At 41.0% G+C, this 24,903-nt stretch overlaps 1 protein-coding gene and 5 non-coding genes across 6 annotated transcripts; 2 read left to right on the forward strand and 4 right to left on the reverse strand.

Moving 5' to 3' along the window:
* Nucleotides 1–1,637: 1,637 nt before the first annotated feature.
* trnag-gcc (transfer RNA glycine (anticodon GCC)) lies at nucleotides 1,638–1,708 on the reverse strand. Its single transcript has one exon. It is a non-coding gene; the product is annotated as a tRNA-Gly (tRNA).
* Nucleotides 1,709–3,425: 1,717 nt separating this feature from the next.
* LOC115057582 (NLR family CARD domain-containing protein 3-like) lies at nucleotides 3,426–23,269 on the reverse strand. Its single transcript, XM_029524742.1, has 7 exons — nucleotides 23,264–23,269; nucleotides 9,683–9,881; nucleotides 7,728–9,531; nucleotides 7,435–7,608; nucleotides 5,320–5,493; nucleotides 5,196–5,242; nucleotides 3,426–4,828 (listed from the first exon to the last, which is right to left on the reverse strand). Exons 1-7 carry the CDS (start codon nucleotides 23,267–23,269, stop codon nucleotides 4,302–4,304), a joined length of 2,931 nt encoding a protein of 976 aa, XP_029380602.1. The 3' UTR covers nucleotides 3,426–4,301.
* On the forward strand, nucleotides 17,082–17,153 carry trnam-cau (transfer RNA methionine (anticodon CAU)). Its single transcript has one exon. It is a non-coding gene; the product is annotated as a tRNA-Met (tRNA).
* Nucleotides 18,620–18,810, forward strand: LOC115057718 (U2 spliceosomal RNA). The gene has a single exon (XR_003841943.1). It is a non-coding gene; the product is annotated as a U2 spliceosomal RNA (small nuclear RNA).
* trnan-guu (transfer RNA asparagine (anticodon GUU)) lies at nucleotides 19,621–19,694 on the reverse strand. Its single transcript has one exon. It is a non-coding gene; the product is annotated as a tRNA-Asn (tRNA).
* Nucleotides 21,157–21,229, reverse strand: trnaf-gaa (transfer RNA phenylalanine (anticodon GAA)). The gene has a single exon. It is a non-coding gene; the product is annotated as a tRNA-Phe (tRNA).
* Nucleotides 23,270–24,903: the final 1,634 nt, after the last annotated feature.

Genomic DNA, 24,903 nt, shown 5'->3' on the forward strand with positions numbered 1-24,903 from the left:
TCATGATGGAGGCGTAGGGGAGACTGAATGGCAGCCATAATGCCATTCTCCGTGCCACAATCAGTCCTCAGTCTCATGAGAGGAGATTCTCAGCGATCACTGTTGGCTTCTTGTTATTTGTCGGTCCACATTGGAGCCACAGCACTTTAGGTGAAAAAATCCATCCATGCGTCCTTAGAGAGCCAGTTTATCAGAACCATCTGCAGGCCACATACAGTTCGCTCCCATTGAGTAGCAGCTTCTTCTTAGAAACCTTCTGCGTGCTCTCTCATTCATCACATCATCTCTCTTCACTCGAAGATTGGACTTTTGTCTGAGTACCTGCCACATCGTCCGATAGCCAAACAGTTGTCCAGGTCCACGAAGTTCCAACCTGATGGCGTTTGGAGAGGAATCATCCTTTTAAGAGTCCGCAGGCTGATGTTTGCACCGTGTAAACTTCACATCATGCTTCAGTAGATCAGGTGCTGCTACCTCCGGATCTGTATATAATGGGAGTGTTTTCCCTCTCTGAGCTTTTAAATCAGCTCCATGTGGCGCCATCAATCCATGTTTATCTGCTAAAATAACAAAAAGATATAATTCATTTCACACACACACACACATATATATTGACTTCCATATTTTACAGATAAATCAACACACGTACCTGGACCTGTTTCCTTTCGGCCCACAGTTCTTTTGACTTTGACTTTCTGTCCTCCATGAATTGTTTATATGATGTTCATGGTTGTTCTGCTGGAATGAACGGAGTTCCGTATCAAAACAGAAAGTTAGCAGAAGCTAACTCACTGCATGTCTGACAGCGGCTTCAGCTAGTTAGCGCGATGCTACACTTAGCTTGTTTAGCATTTTCCGGCTGTTTATTAGATGTCTCCTGTGCGCGTGCTCCTTCCGTCTGGTCCGTTCATCAACGTTAAACATTCTACAGATCGTCCGCACGGAAAACACAACCGCGTAAATTGGCTCAAGTTGTTTCCACAAAACGGCCAAAACATAATTTACTCCATGCTGCCAGAAACTTTCACTCCGCAAAGTTTTCCCGCCACACAAATCGATACAAACTTTTTGAGCTCACAGTCAATCTTCTTCTGGATCACTTCCGGCATTTGGTACATTCCCCTTCCGGAAGATTCTGTCTTTTGGAAATTTGTTTCGCAACTTGTAAATTTGTTTTCTAAAATGTTAATTTGTTTTGTCCGTGGTAAAAGTGTTTTTCTTATGTAATTTTGTTGAATAAAATGTAAAAATGTTTCCCCAACATGTAAATTTGTTTGACGCTTTGTAAAAGTGTTTGGCACTTTGTAATTTAGTTTTGCACTTACCGGCCACCGTACAAAACAGAGCAGGAACACTAAAGTAAGGGGCGGGGGGTGAAAACGACAGGAGGGTTAAAGAGCAGATTCTCTCTGAGGGGACGGATGTTGCCACAATACACAGTGTGTGTGCCATCACATGTGGAAGATGTGTGCAGACTGAAGCCTTGGTCTGCCACCAGCTCAGAGGGGCTGCACTTCTACTGACCACCAGGGGGCTCCACTGGTTGTTTCACAAAGTCACAGTGTGTTGGAGTCTATCAGGGTATTTTCCAAGCAGCACTGTGTTTCTAACATCTGGATGTTAGTATAAAGTTACTCTGCATTGGCCGGGAATCGAACCCGGGCCTCCCGCGTGGCAGGCGAGAATTCTACCACTGAACCGCCAATGCTTATTAACGACTTTCACCATGACGTCATGAATCTCCAGTCATCAGCAGCCTTCAACACTTCATGCATTTTTTACGTGGCAACTAACCCGATCAGGGTTCTTTTTTCAGTTTTTCTCACACAGGTGTCACTCCTCAATCAGGATTCATGACGTCATCTCACAACTTGTATAATTTATTTGGCAACATCTTAAGTTTTATTGTAATTTCAGTATTAATATACAACAGTGTATTTACATTAAAGCTGATTTCTTTCTATAATAATCCATCATGGACTGCTGGACACTTTGATATCAGTAAATCCACCGTGTTTTAAAGAAGTTCAGAGTGTTTCAGAGTTTCTGACATGATACAGACAGACAGATCCAACAAAGTATTTAAATGAACTCAGACCAGCAGAGAGAGCACACACACACACACACACACACACACACACAGTGGATGAGGTGCGCAACTTCGCTCAGTCTGTGATTGCAAAAATGAGCGAAAGCAGGAAAAGAAGTATTTTGATAAGTAGAAGGAGGAACAAACCAACAGATTTGGTTTTAGTTCAATTTAACGCCACTTATTTGTCTAATAACAGCTGATTTGTGTTTCACTTCATTCGTTCGCGAGACAAATGTGAGCTTCTTCGTGCGCATGCGCCGCTCCAGCTGAATCTAATGCGAGTGACGTTTGAGTTGGTGTCGCGTGGGAGAGAGATGAAGGACAGGAAATGCCTTTGATCTCCAGTGACGTCACACAGCCTCATAGAGGTGAGTAAACAGTTGTTGGTGTTGTCAGTAAAACATTCATTCATCCTCAGAGTCATCTGCTTCTACCGATCTCCATTTTCATTTCCAACCACTCAGAGAGACAAGAACACACACAGACACACTCTGACTAACCAAACCATTCCAGGAACAATCAGGATGATTCTGGCTCAGGGTGTGACAGGTCCGGGGTTCAAATCCCAAATGAGCCCTTTGTCAGCTGTTGTAAGAAGTGAAAAAGCCTCCTAAATGTGGAGGGAGGCCGACTCTGTCAGAGAGCAGTGTGCATTCTAGCTTCCTTTAGCTGTCAGCCTCTGATCATCAACTCTTCAGCTTCTATGACTTCAACAATTCCTTCTGAATGCAGTCTGAGGCAGTGATTGTGAAACTTTCATTCAGACAGAGATCCCACATTCAGAAGAAAACAGCCACACACAAACAAAGTCATCATGAACAGCCTACATGGAGCCTAAATGAAAAGAAGCAGGAAGTAAAGTGTGAAAATAATGATGAACAAAGTGTCACACAGAGAGGCTGCAGCCTGGTGTGGACTATAACGTCAGAAAATGGATCAGTCTGTGACACGGAGCACTAAAGTTGGAAGGCTGAGTTCAGCTTCAGCTTCTTTCATGTTCTCCCTGTGAAAGAAAGAAGGTGAACATGAGCTTGATATGAGAACACAGCAGTGTGCATCATGGTGCTCATGTTCATATAGAAAGAAGGAGGAAAAGCAGCAGCTCTGGTTTGCTGTTTCACTCCCTTTCCCTCCCCGCTATGAGCTGTCACTCACCCACAGCACATACTGTAGACTGGTTCACAGTCAGACTCATGATTCATGACTCATTGGTTCAGAGTGGAACTCATGAGTCCCAGTTCAGCAGCAGCACATTCACACACTGAGCTGAGAGTCTGCTGCACGACTCCGCTAGAACATTATTGGACTGTATTATATCACTATATCAATCAATTACACTTTATTTATACAGCATTTTGCAAACAAAGAACAATGTTGCACAAGGCGCTTTACACATTAAAACAACAAATATAAACAAGAAAATATTCCCCACCCGGGGCTCATCACCATCCACAGACACTCAGATTCAAATAGGATGTTATGTTTGTCTCACAAAGGTCATTTAGTACGCTTCATAAGAATGATCCTTTCAGAAAATAAACTACTCTGCTGCAGTGTCCTCTGTTGAGGTCTGCCCTTTCAGCACACTGTTATTTGACTGAATAAATTTTTGCCACATGTGGGTAAAAATAATTATTCGAAATTTCGCAGTTCAGCTGACCAAAGAAGGGCAAACTGTTTTTAACCCTCTTTGGGTCCAACAGTATAGCTGAGAATGACGAAGATACTAACCAGGAACCAACACCAAGAAATAACCCGTTTGGGTTCATAACAGAACTTATATATAACATGTATGAATATGTTAGTATCTAAACTGTGGACGTCTCACCTGATTATATGATGGAATATTTAACAGTTTAGAGCTGGTTAGAACATATTTACTAATGAACTCTATCTCCTCAGCCTCAACAGTGTTAATCATTTGATGATAGCCAGACAGGCTGGAACAGCAGATGATTGCTGTGATGATGAACTGAGTTCCTGATGATTCTCTTCCCTTTTCACTCTTGAAGCAAAAATTCTCAGTTACAGAAGACAACCGAAACACAAAGGAAAAGTAATGAGTGTGCAGGCTGATGGAGTTTCAGGAACACACTGAGATTTAGACAGTAAAGTCCAGATCTGTCTCCAATATGGAACTGACGGAGACTCCAGAGCTGAGAAGTGAAGCCAACAGTGAATTGTCTCAGTTTCTAGTTTCACATCTCCTTCAGTCCAACTCCCTCAGAGACACTGAAGAACCAAACCAGATCTTGAACCCAGGATAGAGAGGTTCAGTGAATGTGGTGTTGAAGGTGTGGAGGTGGATCAGTGAGTCAGAGGAGACTCTGTAGAAGGACAGAGAGCCAGCAGGACAGTCCACATACACTGCTACTCTGTTAGAGACAGAGGAGGAGGAGAGGAATGTTCTTCTCTTGTTGTGCCAAACCGAGTAACCATCATCAGAGCAGGTCAGACTCCAGGACTGATCATTGTGTCCAAACACACAGTCAGCACTGTATCCTTTACTTCTGATTCCTCTGTAGCTCACTGAGATATAAACATCTCCACTCCTCTCGACCTCCCAGTAACAGCGACCAGTCAGACCATTTCTACACAGCAGCTGAGGACAGTTATTAAATCTGTCTGGATGATCAGGATATAACTGATCCTCTTCTACATTTGTCACCTTCCTGTTGTTAGACAGTTTGAGGTTTCTGTGGATTGTGTTTGTGTCCAGTTCCAGTTCACAGACATCTGATGGAGAGAACAAGAAACAACAGCTGCAGTTTATCATCTGTTCATTTATCAACAACTTTACTGAAAGTGAATCATTCAAACTTACATTTCATCACCTGTGAATAATGTTTGACTACATTTAAATGAAAAGCCAACAATCCAGTTAGAACATCAACAGTTACTGAACATGAGTCAAGATGTCAGCAATGTTCTGCTTTTTTTCTGCTGTGGAGTCAAAGATGACAGCTGATGGAGATCCACATCAATGAACACATGAAGTGTTGATCCTGAATGAAACTCATCTTTGTACTTCAGTCAGAAATGTAAAAATCTAGTGTAACATGAGCAGCTGAGTTTTCATGAATCAAAGTGAAAACACACTCACACTTCCTCGGACCAGGTCTCAGTCTCTGTGGTCCACCATGGTCCACCCTGGAGGAAGAAACAGAGTCAGGATCAACTTGATCCACCATCAAACATGAAGCAGAGTTCCTCAGAGCTGTCCAGACCTGAGAGTGTCCAGTCTCCAGTCTGGATCCTCCAGTCCAGCAGACAGAAGCTTCACTCCTGAGTCTCCTGGATGATTGTAGCTCAGGTCCAGTTCTCTCAGATGGGAGGGGTTGGAGCTGAGAGCTGAGGCCAGAGAAGAACAGCCTTCCTCTGAGACCAGGCATCCTGACAGACTGAACACACACACACACACGAAATGTTTATATGTCAGATAAATAATGTCAGATGAAAGAACTATTGAATAAAATTAAGAAAACAGCTTCACTTTCTACACTAACAGAACAATATCATGCCATCTGCTCGCTTCAGTGGAACCTTATGTACAAAACAATACTTTCCTTTTCTATAAAGGATAAGGTTATGGTTTAAGGGGGGGAGGAAAAAAAAAAAAGTGTCCAATACCGGCAAATTTGACTACTCTGGTAGAAGAGCTCAACCAATTTTATCTGAGATTTGACTCTGAGGACTTTTCTGAAAATCAATTCAAATTCAGGGCTGCTGCAGTAAGCAGCCTGATTCAGATAGATGAAATCAGTGTGTGGAACATTTTTGAAAAGATGAACCTGATGGCAACAGGTCGACTACTTAAATGTTGTGTCCCATTCTTAAATGAAATCTTTACATTTTTCAGGGGTCCTTGTTACTTAAAATTTCCTCATAATGGAAACAAACCATTATTGTTTCAATGGCAAAGGTACCAACCCCAAAGATATTAAATGATTATCGTCTTGTGGCCCTCACCTCAGTGGTGATGAAGAGTTTTGAGCCCCTGGTTAAAAAAACGTTTGCTTTCAATGACACAGACAATGAAAGGAAATCACATGCACGTCTATGCTTTGCTGACTTTTCATCAGCCTTTAACTATATGCAGTCTCATGTTCTTGCTCAGAGGCTTTCAGAAATTCCCAGCATTGATTTTGGAACCATATGTTGGTTCGTTGATTTTCTGATGAGGCTGCAGAGAACTGGTGTTAATGAAACCCTTTCTGAGGCCGTACTGCGTTCCACAGGTTCGCCTCAGGAGTGTGTATTGCACCACTTCTTTTCTTCCCTGACACCAATGATTGTAAGAGCATGTTTGAGTCAAGGTTTATCATAAAATTTGCAGATGTGATTGTTAGCCTCCTGCAGGACCACAAGGTGGGCCATGGACCTGTCATTTACTATTTTGTTAAATGGTCTGATGACTCTTACTTGCAGCTTAACATGTCTAAAACAAAAGAGATGATCCTCGACTTCTGCAAGAACCCTCCTGCCTCCTTTTATCTGATGCAACTGAGGTGATTTAATGTTGACAAAAAGCTTCTTAAAATATTTTATTCATCTGTTACTGACACCATTTTAACTTTTGCTTTTATCTGTTGGTTTGATAACCTCAGCATTTTAAATAGGAACAAGCTGAGGAATGTGGTCAAACTGAAAAAAAAACAAAAAAAAACAAAACATTGGCATCAGCCTCAATGATCTGGGAAAGGTGTATCAAGCTAGAGCCACTCAGAGGGCAAAGACCATTCTGGAGAACTCTCTTCATGGAGAGTTTCAGCTTCTCCCTTCTAAGAGAAGGTACACTTTCCCCAATAGGGCTAAATAAAACATATCTTAATTCCTTTGTTCCATCTGCCATTTGATTTTTAAATAAGCTGTAGGTGAGCTTGTTGGGAGTGATACACCCGTGAAACTGTGATGGCTGTATTATGTATTTTATATTTGTACTAATAATTTTATTGTCATGTAAGATTTGATTGTTTTAACTTCAGCTGCAAACCAAATTGCCCCCCAATGAAAAATCCAGCCCCCTCTAGCTCCCCAACCGTTACTGAATACAAGTTATCAGTTCTCTCTGTCTGCCCTCTCCCTGAACCAAAGCTGAACCACAAACACACTGATTAAAGTAAAGACACAGTTGCACAAACACTGTATAGTGATGCATTGATTCTGCTCTCTGTTCAACCAGGTTCATTCATCCACAGAGCATCATATCAGCAGTCCACTCAACCTCTGGTGCCTTTGATGACAATCTCCCAAATCTAAAGACATCTTCAGTTCATTTTACTTAATTTAATGAAAAATCATAAAAATATATAAAAATTCTTGACAAAAACATGAATTCTGACCTGAGAGTTTCCAGCTCACAGTGTGGACTCTTCAAACCAGCAGATAGAAGCTTCACTCCTGAATCCTGCAGGTTGTTGTTACTCAGGTCCAGATCTCTCAGACTAGAGGACTGGGAGCTGAGGACTGAGGACAGAGCTTCACAGCTTCTGTCTGAGAGGTTACAGAGGCTCAGTCTGAAGAGGAATCAGAAAAACAAGAGAAAACTATTATAAAAATTGTTATACAAAAACACTTATTGATTCCAACCACATAAAAAGATTTAGTTGATCTGGATGGATTTATTTGCACATACAGAACTTTGTTGGAGGCTTTGACCACTGGCAGCAGCCTCAGAAGAGCCTCCTCTGAAGCAGAGTATTTCTTCAGGTCAAACACGTCCAGATCTTTTTCTGATGACAGTAAGATGAAGACCAGAGCTGACCATTGAGCAGGAGACAGTTTATCTGTGGAGAGACGTCCTGATCTCAGGGACTGTTGGATCTCCTCCACCAGAGAACCATCATTCAGTTCATTCAGACAGTGAAACAGGTTGATACTTTTCTCTGGAGACAGATTATCACTGATCTTTGTCTTGATGTACTGGACTGTTTTCTGATTGGTCTTTGAGCTACTTCCTGTCTCTGTCACCAGGCCTCGTAGGAGAGTTTGGTTGGTCTGCAGTGAAAGACCCAGAAGGAACCGGAGGAACAAGTCCAGGTGTCCATGTGGACTCTGTAAGGCCTCATCCACAGCACTCTGGTAGAGAATTAAAGGTTCAGGTTTGTTTCTGAACAGTTTTGACCACAGGGAGGTTGTTTGTTCTTCTGACATCAGATTGACTCCAGAGTTGATGAAGGTCAGATGGACATGAAGAGCAGCCAGAAACTCCTGAACACTCAGATGGACGAAGCAGAAGACCTTGTCCTGGTACAGCCCTGTCTCCTCTTTGAAGATCTGTGTGAACACTCCTGAGTAAACTGATGCTGCTCTGATATCGATGCCACACTCTGTCAGGTCTGATTCATAGAAGATCAGGTTTCCTTTCTGCAGCTGCTCAAAAGCCACTTTTCCCAGAGACTCAATCATCTTCCTGGTCTCTGGACTCCAGTGTGGATCTGACTCAGCTCCTCCATCGTACTTGACCTTCTTCACTTTGGACTGAACCACCAGGAAGTGGATGTACATCTCAGTCAGGGTCTTGGGCAGCTCTCCTCCCTCTCTGGTCTTCAACACCTCCTCCAGAACTGTAGCAGTGATCCAGCAGAAGACTGGGATGTGGCACATGATGTGGAGGCTTCGTGAGGTCTTGATGTGGGAGATGATCCTGCTGGCCTGCTCCTCATGTCTGAACCTCTTCCTGAAGTACTCCTCCTTCTGGGGGTCACTGAACCCTCTGACCTCTGTCACCATGTCAACACACTGAGGAGGGATCTGATTGGCTGCTGCAGGTCGTGTGGTTATCCAGAGGCGAGCAGAGGGAAGCAGTTTCCCCCTGATGAGGTTTGTCAGCAGCACGTCCACTGAGGTGGACTCTGTAGGATCAGTCAGGACCTCAGTGTTGTGGAAGTCCAGAGGAAGTCGACACTCATCCAGACCGTCAAAGATGAACACAACCTGGAAGTGATCAAAGCTGCACATTCCTGCTTCTTTGGTTTCAGTGAAGAAGAGATGAACAAGTTCCACCAAGCTGAACTTCTTCTCTTTCAGCACATTCAGCTCTCTGAAGGTGAAGGGGAATGTGAACTCTATGTCCGGGTTGGCTTTGTCTTCAGCCCAGTCCAGAGTGAACTTCTGTGTTAAGACGGTTTTCCCAATGCCAGCCACTCCCTTTGTCATCACTGTTCTGATTGGTTGGTCTCTTCCAGGTGGGGGTTTAAAGATGTCTTCTTGTCTGATGCTTGTTTCTGCTCTGTCCTGTTTCCTGGATGCTGTTTCAATCTGTCTGACCTCATGTTCCTCATTAACCTCTCCAGTCCCTCCCTCTGTGATGTAGAGCTCTGTGTAGATCTGATTCAGAAGGGTTGGGTTTCCTGCTTTAGAGATCCCCTCAAACACACACTGGAACTTCTTCTTCAGGCCAGATTTCAGTTTACGCCGACAAGGTGGAGAATGACTTTCTGAATAAACAAAAAACAAATGAGATTAAAAACATCAAACTCCTAGGTTTATGTTTGCTTCTACTAACTAATAAGAATATGATCATATTCATCTATGTCTCCTGAGACTTTCGCAAATATCTAATTGATCCATCAAGTTAAATCCTCTTACTGCTCTGCAGACAGTCAGCCAGCTCCTCCTGCTTCATCCTCCTCAGGAAGTTCACTGTGATCTTCAGAAATGCCTCTCTGCTCCTCCTCTGCTCTTCATCCACCTTATCATCCTCATTCTTCATGAATTGTGGGTAATCTGGACTCAGACTCCTTTTGATTTTCTTCAGCTCGTTCTTCACATAACAGACGATGTTCTCCTCCAGCAGCTGGAACACAATAACATCCTGTGTAAAGTTCACTCTCAGTATAAACTGATGGATCAAAGCATCAGATCATCAGTCAGCAGAGTTCAACTTTAGCTGCTGCTGTATCATCTGCTGCCACGTCTCTTTCCAGAGCTACACAGAAAGATTCAGACCTGCTGACCTCACTAAACTAACTTCACTGGTGTAACTTACTAAGTTTGACTTTAGATTCTGACAACACAGAGATCCTGATCATCACATGAAGACCAAACTGATACAGCCCTTCAACACATCAACTTAGGAAGTGAAAATTCAGGGTATTAACTGTGACTGTGGCTGAAGATGGATCAGACCACCTGAACTAGTTCACTGATGAATTATTCCATCTTTAAACCCTGTAGAGACAGAGTCCATGGAGGTCCAGGACTGAATCTGATTAACTTTGGTCTTTGTTATTAAGTCACAGCTGAAATTATCTGGAAAACAACTAAAACTTTTCCTTAAGATTCACTGTATATGAAGAAGGAGCAGAAATGTTGTGTAAAAGTCTCCAACAGACCATATTCATACAGAACATATCTGTTGAGGCTGATGGATTATTGCTGAACTACAACTCCCAGTCCTCTCCCACCCCAAACCTGTTCAATCCCAATTCAACTCCTGTCTGTCACAGAGTAAAGCTCTACTGGCCTAAAGAGTGCAGCTTCAAACTCAAGTCTTTGTTGGTGTCTGTTGTAGTCACTGGATGAACATTTACACACCATAAATATGGAGTCCAGGTCTGTGTGATGATGTTTGTCAGACTGAACTCTGAGGAGAAAAGACACAAACACACAGTTTGTTCCAGGAGTTTTCTATGAACACCAGAGAAACTGATAGACAAGCTTTGATACCTTTAATGAGTCAAACAACAACAAATGATCAGCTTTTACCTTTTTCCTTTGATAGAATCATCTATAGACTGATCACTCTTCATGGACACACAGCTGGATACAGCAGACTGTGGTCCTTCTTGAAAAACAATAGGTTGCTCCATAGACCGATCACTCTTTATGGACACACAGCTCAGTTCAGGAGAATCTGGTCTTGACTTCTGGTTGCTGGTAGAAACAGATAAAAGAATTAACAACCAAGAAAATGGGCAGAAAATTATCAGTTTAAATTTACATACTGAAGTAAAGTTTTCATCTGTATAACCATGAGTCACCTAGATATTTACATATATTGACTAAATGTTTTTCATTTGACTCACATGAAGCATTTTGTTACTTTAAAAGAAAAAAATACATAATATGCTCATCATCATTGTCATGAATAAATAATAATAATAATAATAATAATAATAATAATCTCTCCACATGCTGGTTGAGCTCCCTATTAAAACAGTAAAAAAAAAAAAAAAAAAAAACAACTAAGTGACAGTGAGAGTGAATGATGATGGAGCAGTGATCTGAGTGCTGAGCTCTGACAGATGGACAGTTAGAGATCCTCATCTCACCTCTGAGCTTTGGTCTGACTCTCATGTTCCCCACACAGAGTGGTTTTAGAGGGAGGGGCTCCCTCCTCTCTGTCCTCACACTGATTCATAGCTGAGCCTCCACCTTCACACAAACACAACAAAGCTTCATCACAGGACACATACATCATCGTCACTGCCACTAATATGTCATTAACTTCAGCCTTTAACCACGCACACACAAAAAACATTTCTTTGTTTGTTGGACAAATTATTTAAATTGTGTGCCTCCATAACTTCACATAGAAATCAGTCAGATCTGTCAGTAATCTGTAAGTTTCAGAGAAATGAATCTCAGATCTGATGGTGCTTCTTCTCTGTCCACTAGATGGTGGTATCTGACTGTAGGATGGGTTGATGGAGCTGTGATTAAATTCATGACACATTACTGATCAAACAACAGGTGACAATTTAAAGATTTATTTTGTCTCAAATTATTCAACATTTAAAAAAAAAAAAAACTTTCAAAAAACAAAATCTGGTTTCAGCCTGATGATTTAAGTTAGTTCCTTTACTCAGTGAATCTTAAATTATATTAGAAGAATAATAACTGTTCTCTACTAATTGCAGGTAAAACATTAACAGATAAGGTTGGTAATCATCATCATCATCATCATCATCATGGGTCGCCTTCACATTACTGCCTGTCCCTGAAGACGCACAAAAATTAAACTGCGTTAGCTTGTGTTTTAAGTCATCACATTTACAAACTTATAAATGACAGGTCTTATTGTGTCTTTCTTGAAAGATTGCAGAAATGTTTACATTAAAATACATTTTGACTGAAGTTGTCAATTAAATGTGGTTCAGTAGAAGAGGCCAATATTTCCTTCTGAAATGAAGACTATAGTACCAATAAACACTCAAATATCACACAAGCACAACAGCATTTAAGTGCAGTATTTAAACTAAATATATGAATGAACTTCCATCATTGTTCATATAATTACTGAAGCACACATGTATTTTATTTGGTGTTCAGTTACTCAACCAGTTAAAACTCCTGAATTCCTTAAACAAAAGGAGATGGTTACACACACACACACACTTGCTATTCTGTCAAGTTTCTCTTGACAATTATGACTTTCCTGGATTCTGATTTTGCAAAGCCACTGTCAATCAAATTTCCATCCAGTCAGAATTATGTCCCTGGGGAACTTAATGAAAGTTTAAATTGAAGTTGTAATTGCCAAGGCACCCCATCTTCATCTCTTAGAGCAGTTCTACCATTTGTTATTTATTGACATGTAATCCAAAGTGTGTTACATTTATCACATAAAAGTTGTATTTGTTTCCAATTCCAGAACAGCTGTCTTCATTAAAAAAGTGGATATCTTGGTGAAATACATACATTTTACTGTCCAAAGTTTGATAGTGTGTTTCTGACAAATCAGACAGTTTCAGGGAAGACAAATCTGTTGTCGTCAGTTATAATTTATGATGATCTTTTATGGACAAAGACAACGCCTCAGTCATTATCTGACCTGTCAGACCAGTTCTGTTATTACATTTTCAACTCACACTGCTCTGTTGATTCTGTTAATACAACTGATTCTCAATTCATTGTCATTCAACTCCAAGAGAAAGTATTAATATTTTTACACATCTGAAAACAGCCAATCAGCATCGATAAAAGTTTGTCCAGTGAAACAACACAATGTGATCACAGTGATCCTGTTCACACATTTACAGATTCTCACCTGCTGAACTCACTTCAGGGAGACTTTCTGACACTTTCCAGCTTCATGTGAAGAGAAGAAGCTGCTTGTTCTCCCTCATCAGTCCTGGTGTCTGTTTGAGCTGAGGAAAAGTCACATCCTCATAACTTCAGAGTCCAAAGTATGAAACATTAAAACCGCTCCAACCTGTTTTTGGTTTGTTGTTGTACTGCTGCTGTTTGTCAGCGAGGTGTTACGGGTCACTAAAATAGGACCCCGATGGAGAAACACATCCGGTAAAACCGAGTCCAACAGAAATAGTCCGGTAGGGATACAAAAGTCCAACAAAAAGAGGAAACACAGACTGAGCTCGACTTTCTGAAAAACTAACAAAGTAACAACAGAGAGAGAAAACAAAAGGCGAGACTGAACAAACAGGGAACCAAGAGAGAGGCTGACTGAGAGACACCGGAGAACCTGAACGGAAACAGAGAAAAGACCCGATAATAATAATAATAATAATAATAATAATAATAATAAAACACAAATAAAAACAGTGAACGAGAGACGCGATACCAATAAGAAGAGGTAGGATACTCCGGCATTGAAGAGAAGTCCGAGGAGTGAATCTATGTGGGCTGATTGGCGGGAAATGCAGGACAGGTGTGCCTCATTAGGAGCGAGAGGACACGCCCACTGGGACAGAACACAGGGGGGAGGGGCCGGGGGACACGTGACTTTAGCAACAAGGAAGCAGCTGACATACACAACCTTTATCATTCAGCCTGTTTCAGTCCACAGCTGTACTCTGCTGTTTTTGTTGGTTTACCTCTTCCACAAAACTTCAGGCTGCTCCAAAGGGAGACATGAAGACTGTGCAGAGAGACTGCTGTGTCCTTTTAATGGGACTTCAGTAGAGGAAGTTAGATGAGGATCCAGTCAGACGCAAATTTATCAAACACAAATCACACGAGTACAAGCTCGTAGCTCATTTGAAAAAAAAAAAAAAAATGCCTTTTAAACATTCAGTGCCCCCATTCTAAAGCATTAAACTCAAAGTCAGATCATTCTTGAAATGAAGAAATGAAGAAAGGAATACTTCAAAATACAAACTTTTTTTTATGTTTTCACATTGTAAAAAAATTCATGAAAATGTATAAAACGGTGAAATGAATATATTGAAGTTAATTGAGCTTTATCAGTCAGACTGTATCGTAATGATTCTAAACTTTCCACTTGCTTGTTAAGGATAATTATATTGATAATGGTTTTTTATTTTTCCATTATTTGATACATTTTTGCAGCACACAGTAAAAACGAATGTTAAACATTAATATATAATATATATATATTAATATATAAAATATGGTCTTTCATATTCCAAGGTACTGTGTGAACAGAAGAAAGCAAAGATTCAGATCATAAACAGTGTTCTTCATTGCTCTGTGTGAGATTTGCATTTGCAGACTTTTTTTTTGCATTGGTTGAGAATGTTGTCTGTCATATCTATAATATTGATTGTTGCAATCTACAGCTGATGAAAACCCAAAAGTAGTTTGTCTCTACAACATCTGACTTTAGCAACAAGGAACTGCTGGGATTTAAACACAGGCTGCTTTAACCAGCCAACATACACAACCTTTATCTGCATTGAAATCATTCAGCCTGTTCCCGGTTCAAGTCCACAGCACTCTACTCAGCTGGTTTTGTTGGATAGTATCTGGTTTGGTTTCACCTCTTCCACAAAACTTCAGGCTGTTCCAAAGGGAGACATGGAGACTGTGCAGTTAACTAATTGGTCAGAGAGACTGTTGTGTCTTTTGAATGGAACTTCTGTAGAGGAAGTTAGATGAGGATACAGTCAGATGTTAATCTATCAAACGCAAATCACCCGAGTACAAGCTCGCTGTTCATTTGTAAAAAAAAAAAGTTTCCTTTTAAACATCCAGTGCCTGCATTTTAAAGCATTAATCTCAGTCGTGTCATCCCTCGAGAAAGGAATACTTCAAAATACAAATGTTTTTTGGGGGATTTATGTTTTCACTTTGTAAAAAAATAGTCAAGCCTCCTTTTTAACAGTGCAGCAAACAGCCAGCAAATCAATTAACAGCTAATACAGTCTGATTGAAACAGTAATTGTAGCTGTGCAGAGAGATGTGTCAATGAAGAATGGGGAATCAAAAAGAGAAAAGATTGTCATGTTTAACATGGATGTGTGGGAGAGTGGCTAAAATAGGATTTATTCCAGAGCTTTGCACTTCTGTGCTGTGCATCATGTGCCGGCCTGCCCGGTGTGTGGCTGGTTCAGCCCGTGTTGTGCGGGTGCTCCTGACAGGTTTGGGGTCTTTCAGTCTTTCAGGCCTCATTGGCGCAGTAGGCAGCGCGTCAGTCTCATAATCTGAAGGTCGTGAGTTGGAGCCTCACACGGGGCACAGCTTTAGTTAATAATGAGGAGTTAGGAGAACCTCAGTTCTTTGAACAGTCTCTGGTTTAGACGACTTTTATGACATAGACAAGTATAAAGAATCTCATAACAGGTGTTGTCTCACTTTTCCAGTTTAAAGGCACAGCTTCTCTGTCAGAGTTGTAAAGTTCTGTCTCCTCAGTATCTACAGATCAGTTAATTTCTCTCCACTTCAGAGGACCGGAAGTCGGCTCGTCCGCCGATCAGCTGTGTGACCATGAATCAACAAGAGACATTATACAGCAAGTCAACGTCCTGTTCTCTACTTTTGGACTGAAACTTGACAAAATTTTACATAGGAATTGGATTGCGTAGTGATCCACACAGAGGAAGGCAGAGAGCATCCTAAAATACTCGGACCGTCCACTTCATACCATCCTAGTGGATCAGAGAAACCACAGCGGTGGACTGTTCATCTATTTACCATGTAGGACGGAAAGATCCAGAAAATCATTCATTCCCACTTTACAACTCCTGAACTGTTAGAAGATTAGACACCAAACAGCTGTTTGTGATTCTGATCATCTCCGTTAGAGTATTATTGTGTAATTCAGTGTGTGTGCAGTTTGGGACACATTCATAAAACAGGGCAGAACCAGCAGATGGAGCTGTTTGGATGTTTCTATCATATGATGATGAAATCTAAAGGCTCTCTGATCATCACATTGAGAAGTTCATCTGGTTTGTGATATTTCTTCATATGATAGTGAGGTAAAATGTGTTCAGTGGGATGTGTGTGTATCCAGCAGGACTGACAGCTTCATGTGGGATTCTCACAGAGATGATTCAAACCTGATCACAGTGATCAGTATGGATATACAGTATGTTTGCTGTCAGTGGAGGAAACTCTCAGACAGGACTAATAGTCATGTTTGGGATGTTCCTGGATTTGAGTTGAATGAGTGTAAATTCTCTCTGATTTTAACACACGTTCACACATCCACCTCTATTCAGACATGGAGTTTACATATTGTTTGGAATTCTAATGTGAATGTCACAGACAGCATTTTTTGTCCACACTTGTTCTTATTATTAACGTTAAAACCCAGAAAGCAGCATGTTTGATTGATTGCTGTACCAACCTGAAGGTGATCAGTGTTTATAGCTCATAACCTGATCGCAGATCAATAATCAGCCATTGGAAGACGCTCTGAAACTTTCTTCTGCAGTCAGAACTCATCCACCTTCAGACTGGACATCTTCTGACTGTAGAACTGGAGCTTTTTATACATCTCACTGCAGCACAATAAAGTCCTCTGTGAGTATTGTGTGTCCCACAGTGTACATGACATCTGAGCAGCAATACTTCCACCTGCTGGAGATTTATTGTTACTACAGCTGTAAAATAAATCTATCAGAACATGAACTCAGTCTGTAGAATCCAGAAGATTAATGACACACTTTGTCTTGCTGTTATGGAATCAAATCCTACTGTAGGTTTTCTATATATTAAACTGATAAGCACTGTTGGGGATCAAACAGAAAAGGACAAACGTATTAAAGAAGATTTTTCTTTTCTTTTAATTATATAAAACCCACAGATCCAGAAGAGACTGCAAGCACCCCTAGCTGTGAGCAGAGTGGCGCAGCGGAAGCGTGCTGGGCCCATAACCCAGAGGTCGATGGATCGAAACCATCCTCTGCTACTCTAACACACTGGATACCTCATCATGACACATGAGTTTAACTTCATCAGCATTGATTATCAGAAAAACATGCAGAATGTCACTTTCTCCATTAATGTGTAAAATTTTCACTGTGCTGCTTGTGACTCAGTGATGCTGTTGAATGCTTTTCGGGCCGCCGTTCTTAAAGTGTGTCTTTCATCCCGGAAAGTAACACAATCAAATTGTGAACTGGAATTGCTTACATTTTTGTCACTTTTTTTTTTTTTTTTACAATTACAGTTTTTCACAATTCACAATTTCAAATATAAAATGCACTTTAATTATTTTATTTGCTTCAAACATGTCAAAAGTATAAGCGTCAAGGTGAATCATCTTGTTTTTACATGATTACAATTTTTAAACGACTGCACATAAACCAGTTAGTGTTCGGAACCAGCCCTCTCTGTGTTGCTCTCTTGAGACTTTTGTCTGTCATAACAATACAGAATCGTTGTGTTTTGATAAGCTGTTAACTCGCAGAGTGCGGCTGCATTACTCTCGTCCAGACAGGGACCAACATTTACGCCAGATTTTCTCCGAAACCGCAAAACTTAATTTGAAACTTCAGGATGTGTTAGAAAACAAAATCACATATTATATCATTACAGATGTGACACAGGAAATGATAATCACAATGTTTAAATCTAAAGGTTCACAGATCAGACAAATTTACTTTTCGGTCTCAAAAACAATTTTCCGGCAATAACTTCGTGGAAGTGTGACGTCATTTGATGCGTCTACATTTATCCGATTAGGAGTGTTATATTTGTCCCATGTTACTTTGGTATCGGCTCTCCCCGAAGTATTACTGCCATGTTTGAGATGAAATAAGTTCACTGACGCTTTAAAATGATCGCGGTACTGATGCTAATCCCGTTAGCCGGTCTATGGCGTTTTTCATTGTATGTTAGCATTAAACGGACATAACGGACTTTATGTTAAGTTAAAATGATGGCAGTAATTCTGGTTAAAATGACTTTGAATGCTGTTTTAAATATGTGGGTGTTCAGTCATTTGCGGTTTTATTCTGTGGATAACAAAGTTTCATTTTATTATTCTCTCTTTCGGTCTAAAAAAGCCGAGTCCAGTCGAGGAGAGCCGAATCTTCAGAGAATCCGTGCAGACAGGGGGGTTATTTTGATGGACACACCATGAGGCCAATCACATGAGAGGACAAACTGATGTTTTCACAATAATATTCAGCTGGTAAACTGACATAGATATGAAGTTTTACAGGTGACCAAGAAGAGACGTTTTCTTTGCTCTACAACGTAACTTTGTGAAAATAACATGTCTGTGGTTGTTTTCTGATCCCTCCTTCGTTTCTTCATGTCTTCTGTTTGTGTCTCTCTCTCGGAGTGATGTTGTTACTGAAGCCGACTCTGACCCCTCACTGAGCGGGTCGGTGCGGAGAAACACTCCGTTACCTCCGACAGCTGAGCGGTATCGCTTCTCGGCCTTTTGGCTAAGATCAAGTGTAGTATCTGTTCTTATCAGTTTAATATCTGATACGTCCCCTACCCGGGGACCATATATTAAATAGATTTTTGGAACAGGGAGATGGAATAGGGGCTTGCTCCGTCCACTCCACGCATCGACCTGGTATTGCAGTATCTCCAGGAACGGTGCACTCCCTCTGTGTGTTCAATACAAGTCCTGTTCAGCTCAACATCACCTTAAACACATGATGTTGTCTTCATGTGTGTAACGCTGAGTGTACAGAGTGTTCATGTTCAGTTTATGGTTTTAGAATCAGTGATGAATTCATGTAGAAACATCAGTTTAATGTTGCTGATTTCATCAGGTTATATTCTGCTGACCAGACTGAATCAATAAAGTTTTGTTTCAACACGTCATCGTTTAAATGTTGGTTGTATTTTGCATTTGTCAGCTGAATCCACAGAGTCACTGAAATGATGAAGTAAATCCAGGAAAGGAACAGCATTTGGCTCTGAATCTCAATGTAGATTTGAACAAAGAATTTTTCAAATTTTCAAATGAAAAGTCTCCATCAGATGTTCTTTTCATTTAGACTCCATGCAGGCTGTTCATGATTACTTTGTTTGTGTGTGGCTGTTTTGAATGTCAGATCTTTGTTGTTCATAATGAAAGGCTTTCATAAAGATCAGAATGAAAAGGAACATTTCCTCCAGTTTGTCACGCCCCACCTGTCATGTCTCTGTTCCCCACCAGTGGGGTGGAGCCCACACTTTAAGAACGGCGGCCCTATAAGCATCCAACAGCATCACTGAGTCAGGAGCAGCACAGTGACAACTGTACACATTACTGGAGAAAGTTCAACAGTTTGATCTGAGGAAAAGTCACTTCCTCTTTTCAGGAATCAACTTCTACCATCTGTCCACTAGATGGAGATAACTGAGCATCAACTTAAAAACCCTCCGGTCCTCCATGTGTGAACTATAATACCAGTGAATTAAACAAAGATCGTCCCTGGGTGGGCTCGAACCACCATCCTTTCAGTTAACAGCCGAACGCGCTGACCGATTGCGCCACAGAGACATGATGACCAGTTCCTGTTACAGCCTGCTGTTCCAGCTATAATTATCCTAAATGTTGCTCCCTTTGTGTCTGACAGAGATCCTGAACCTTCCCATTGCTGGATGGATGGATGCAGACAAGAAAGTTCCATTACTGTGAATAATGTAGAGAAAAGACTAACCTTCCTCTGGTGTTGCCAAACACATTGATAATTGTGTCACAGAGACAGGTGAGGGACACTCACTGACTGTTCTGTCTTTACATGAGGGAGGCAGGAAGTCAGACGTTCTGTGGACTGTGTACTTTGAATCCACTGATCTGAGTTCAGCTCTCAGTGGAACCTCTGCCATCTGATTTAGTGTGAGAGGGATTGAGAATAACCTTCACCTATATAACATGTGAATAACATTCACCCACCACCCAAAACAGAGAGGAGGCTTCATCAGATGATTTCTCGTTTCCTGTTCTGATTCAAACCGACCCCTCTAAGAGACCACAGAATGAATGCAGCACCTTGGACCGCTTGGCCAAACTACCACCTTCACAGCAGTAATGACACCCATGTCACATTATGAGAAACCTGGATGCTGTGTCCAAAGGTTTGGAGGACAGAATGGCAGAAAGATGTCTTTGAAGCCTTTTGGACACACAACCAGTCAGCGTGAAATATCAGAGTGTTAGACAAGACTGAGTGACGAGTGACTAAGCAGGATAATGTGGAGCGGTAATTGAGGGATCAGAGTGTTAGAGAGCAGAACTCTTTCACTGTTTGGTTCTGAGCTGATCATTAATAATCAATGAATGATCAATAATCTTCTCAGCTGCTCTGAATGGTGACAGTTGGGCAGCTTTTGTGTTTACATCTGAATCACATGTGAGTACTGTGACATCATCAGATGACATCATCGAGTGATGTATCAAAGGCAGCAGCTCTTCAGACTCACATCACAATAAGTTTTGTGTCTTATTTGGCTCCATTTGGTGGAAGCTGTGAATCGCAGGATTCAGGGGCAAGTGATCTCACAGTAAACATTGGAACTAAACACAGGAAGTAAGCTACAGGAAAGTAGATCCCTCGAGCTGGTTCAAACCTGAACCTTCTACTGCTGGATGTGCTGCTGTGACGTGTGTTAGCAGAAACACATCACAGGCTTCAGCGGCACAATCGGTCAGCGTGCGTGCTTATATGACAGTAACCTGTCGAGGTTGTGAGTTCAAGCCTCACCTGGAGCAGCTCGTTGAGCTTTTGGAAGAAAGGTGGTATCTTCTTACAGCACAAAAATTCTTTCTTTTTTTTATGGACATGAACATTCTTGTTTTATATACCCGAACATTGTACACCAACATTCTTTTTTTGTACTTGCACATTCTTTCTTTTTATATACAAGAACATTATTTTTTTATATGAAAAAGAGGAGGGAGAATATTGGAAATGTAGGTCGGAAAAGCCTGAGCTTGAACCTCACTGAGGTACCACCTCTGATGCCGAAACCCAGGATTGAACCAGGGACCTTTAGATCTTCAGTCTAATGCTCTCCCACCTGAGCTATTTCGGCTGGCTGACCCCATCGATGCAGGATGTTCTGTTTGCCATCCACTTCTCCAAAGTCCCACAGTGAAGGCTTCAAATGCACAATAGCGCCACGTCATGCGGAGTCCTTGACTCCTTGAAGGAGTCCCTGATTTCGTTTGATAGTGAAGAATAACATTCAAACACCACTCAAAAAGGAGGCTCACACATATATAATATATGCGTAGAAATACAGCTGAGGACTTAATTCCTGCAGTATTGTATGCACTGCACTGTGAAAAACAGTATAAACATTTTCCCCTGCAGGTCATTTAATAGTTATCACATTTGCCTAACACGTGTAAGGAAGGGTTAGTTCTACTACCATCCCCCAGATCTGGAAGCACAGTATGAAAGAGCACAGTATCAATAAAGAACAAAGAAACTAATCAGCTCAGTTTGTGTCATTAGAAAATCAATGACACGTGTAGGCTGCAACATGTGGGTGCAATTTGATGGACTGTCAGGACTCTTCATGACTCTTCATGTTTCTCTCCAGCACCAACCACTAAAATAATGTTCCTCTTGTCCAGATTCTGCAGGTAAAAGGGGATTCAAAGAAAAGAGGGATTGGCATTCCTCATCTTTTTTGTCCAAATTCCAACCAGGACCAGAACCAAAGACAAAGAATTCATCAGTGTCTCTGATTGGAGTGAATCAATAGATTCTGTATCTGAAGTCATCTAATGTCTAAGAAGACATCAGTTCCATGTTGCAACACTTGTGTTTGGTAGTTAACACAGCACCAAGAAGTAGCACGATTAAATTCAAAACTCAAGTAAATGTTGAGGTTGGGGAATTAATTGTGACTTTCTTCCATGAATTTGTTGAATGAACTCTCTGTCGTGATTATAGGTTGAAGGAACAACTTCATCACCAACACTACCCCAACAAATAGCATTAATGCTCTCAAAACAAAAGTGTGTGCTTCAGTTGGAGAAATGTTGAAGACAACTTCATTCATTTAGCGGATCTAATTTCGATTTGTGTTGGCAGTTATGGCTCCCACCAAACCTGCTGTTGTTTTTGTCAGTCAGCGCTGCCCCAACAAGTAGCACTTACTGAATTCAACAGTCAAGTCAGTGCTCAGGTTAAGGTAACATTTGTGACGTTCAAACAAATTCAAATGTTCACAACCCCCACTCCCCAAACACTGATAAAACTTACTGATCTGAAATCACCAACATTACCCCAACTAATAGCACTTACTGCTCTCACAGCACAAGTCTGTGCTTCAGTTGGGGAAATGTTGATGACAAGTTCATGAATTTAGCTGATCTCACAAAATTACTAAAACTAGATGTCACTAACTAAAACTACTGGTTTTGTCCAAATTCCAACCAGGACAACCCCAAAGAGAAGTACTTACGCACAAGAATTCATCAGTGTCTCTGATTGGAGTGATCCGAGTCAGATCTGAAGAAAACATGGGGAAAAAACAATTAATGTTGAATTTGTAAATTAACACCAAAGGGGAAAAAGAGAGCAAAGAGAATAGAAGTCACATTCAGCTAAAATTTTTTACTGCACATATGATCTCCTCCAAAGAGTCTTTGCAGCCACTTCCTTGTTGTGTCGCAGTTCCAATGGACTCCCATTCAGGCTTTTACCCATCTTACATCTTCTACTTTGTTCAGGCAGTTTCAATGGTCTTGGTAATGGAATGTAATGAAGAACACATTTAGTCAATCAGGAACAATCCTCTTAAATTCATGAGGACCATTAGCATGACACAGCACCAACAAACAGCATTTACTGCTTTATGTCCATACGTCTGTGTTTCAATTCAGGAAATGTTGATGACAACGTTTTTATTGATATTCCAACTAAAGCTTGGGGTTAGAGTCTCTGGATAAAGCTATCTGCATTTGTGTTGGGAGTCATGGCTCCCACCAAACCTGCTGCTGTCTTTGTCAGTCAGCACTGCCCCAACAAGTTGCACTTACTGAATTCAACAGTCAAGTCAGTGCTCAGGTTAAGGTAACATTTGTGACTTTCAAACTAATTCAGATGTTCTTACCACCATGCCCCAAACATTGATAAAACCTGCCGCCTTGTGATTGACTTCTGAAATCACCAACATTACCCCAACTAATAGCACTTACTGCTCTCAGAACGCAAGTCTGTGCTTCAGTTCGGGAAATGTTGAGGACAAATTCATTCAGCTGATCTGAAGAAATCTGGTTTTAATACCATCCAGGACAACCACAAAGAGAAGCATTTGTACAAAAGGAAGTTGTCTGTGTAATTGAAATGGTCAGTATAGTATTCTAAGATGTTGTTGTGTTTGTCAGTCAGAACTGCCCCAACAAGTAGCACTTACTGAATTCAACAGTCAAGTTAGTGCTCAAGTTAAGGTAACATTTGTGACTTTCAATTACTTCCTTAACCCTCACCCCCCATATCACTGATAATATCTGCTGTCCTGGTGATTGAAGAAAGGAAGGAATGACATTCCTCATCTTTTTTGTCCAATTTCCATCCAGGAAAACCCCAAAGAGAAGCACTTATGCACAAAGACTTCATCGGTGTCTCTGATTGGAGTGATTCGAGTTAGATCTGAAGAAAACATGGCTCCAAGACTTACTGCTGTTTTTACCATTTAGCAATGAAAGAGGAAAAAGAGAGCAAATAGAAACATTCACACAGAAAGTCACATTAAGCTTTAATTCTTACCTAACTCTGGTGATTAGTGATTAGGGAAGAAATCTGTTCAAAATGGGAATCTTCATCATTTTGTTGAAACTCTAACCAGGACAACCCCAAAGAGAAGCACTTGTGCACAAATAATTCAGCAGTGTTTCTGATTGAGGTGATCTGAGTTAGATTCTCAGAGTCTAATGGGAAATGGGTAAAGGAAGGAAAACTTCTGAAATCACCAACATTACCCCAACAAATAGCACTTACTGCTCTCAGAACACAAGTCTGTGCTTCAGTTGGGGAAATGTTGAGGACAAAGTTGTGAATTTAACTGATCACAATGAATCAATTTAGCAATGTTTTGTCGAATTTCAGACCAGGACAACCCCAAAGAGAAGCACTTATGGACAAGAATTCATCAATGTCTCTAATTGGAGTGATCCGAGTTAGATTTGAAGAAAACATGGCTCCAAGAATGAATGCTGTTTTTGTAAATTAACACTGAAAGTGGAAAAAGAGAGCAAAGAGAACAGAAGTCACATTAACCTCTCATTTTTACCTCACATGATCTCCTCCAAAGAGTCTTTGCAGCCACTTCCTTGTTGTGTCAGTTCCAATGGACTCCCTTACAGGCTTTTGCCCATCTTATACCTGAATGAAACCACTCCCATGCCATCCAGGACAACCCCAAAGAGAAGCACTGATACAAAAGGCATCAGTGTTTCTAATTGAAATGATCAGTATTGCATTCTAAGAAGATGTGGTTGTCTTTGTCAGTCAGCACTGCCCCAACAAGTAGCACTTACTGAATTCAACAGTCAAGTCAGTGCTCAAGTTAAGGTAACATTTGTGACTTTTACCCCCCGTATCATGTGGTGATTGATGAAGAAGGAATGGCATTGCTCATCATTTTTGTCCCAATTCCAACCAGGACAACCCCAAAGAGAAGCACTTATGCACAAAGACTTCATCAGTGTCTCTGATTGGAGTGATCCGGGTTAAATAGCTCACACATGATCT

Source organism: Echeneis naucrates, chromosome 2, assembly GCF_900963305.1.
Source record: "Echeneis naucrates chromosome 2, fEcheNa1.1, whole genome shotgun sequence".
In the NCBI taxonomy this organism is placed as follows: Eukaryota; Metazoa; Chordata; class Actinopteri; order Carangiformes; family Echeneidae; genus Echeneis; species Echeneis naucrates.

Coding starts and splice junctions, on each gene's coding strand:
- LOC115057582 (XM_029524742.1), bottom strand. Junction 5,243..5,319: donor TGGAGACTGGACACTCTCAG/GTCTGGACAGCT, acceptor TTCTTCCTCCAG/GGTGGACCATGGTGGACCAC. Junction 4,829..5,195: donor GAGACCTGGTCCGAGGAAGT/GTGAGTGTGTTT, acceptor TCTCTCCATCAG/ATGTCTGTGAACTGGAACTG.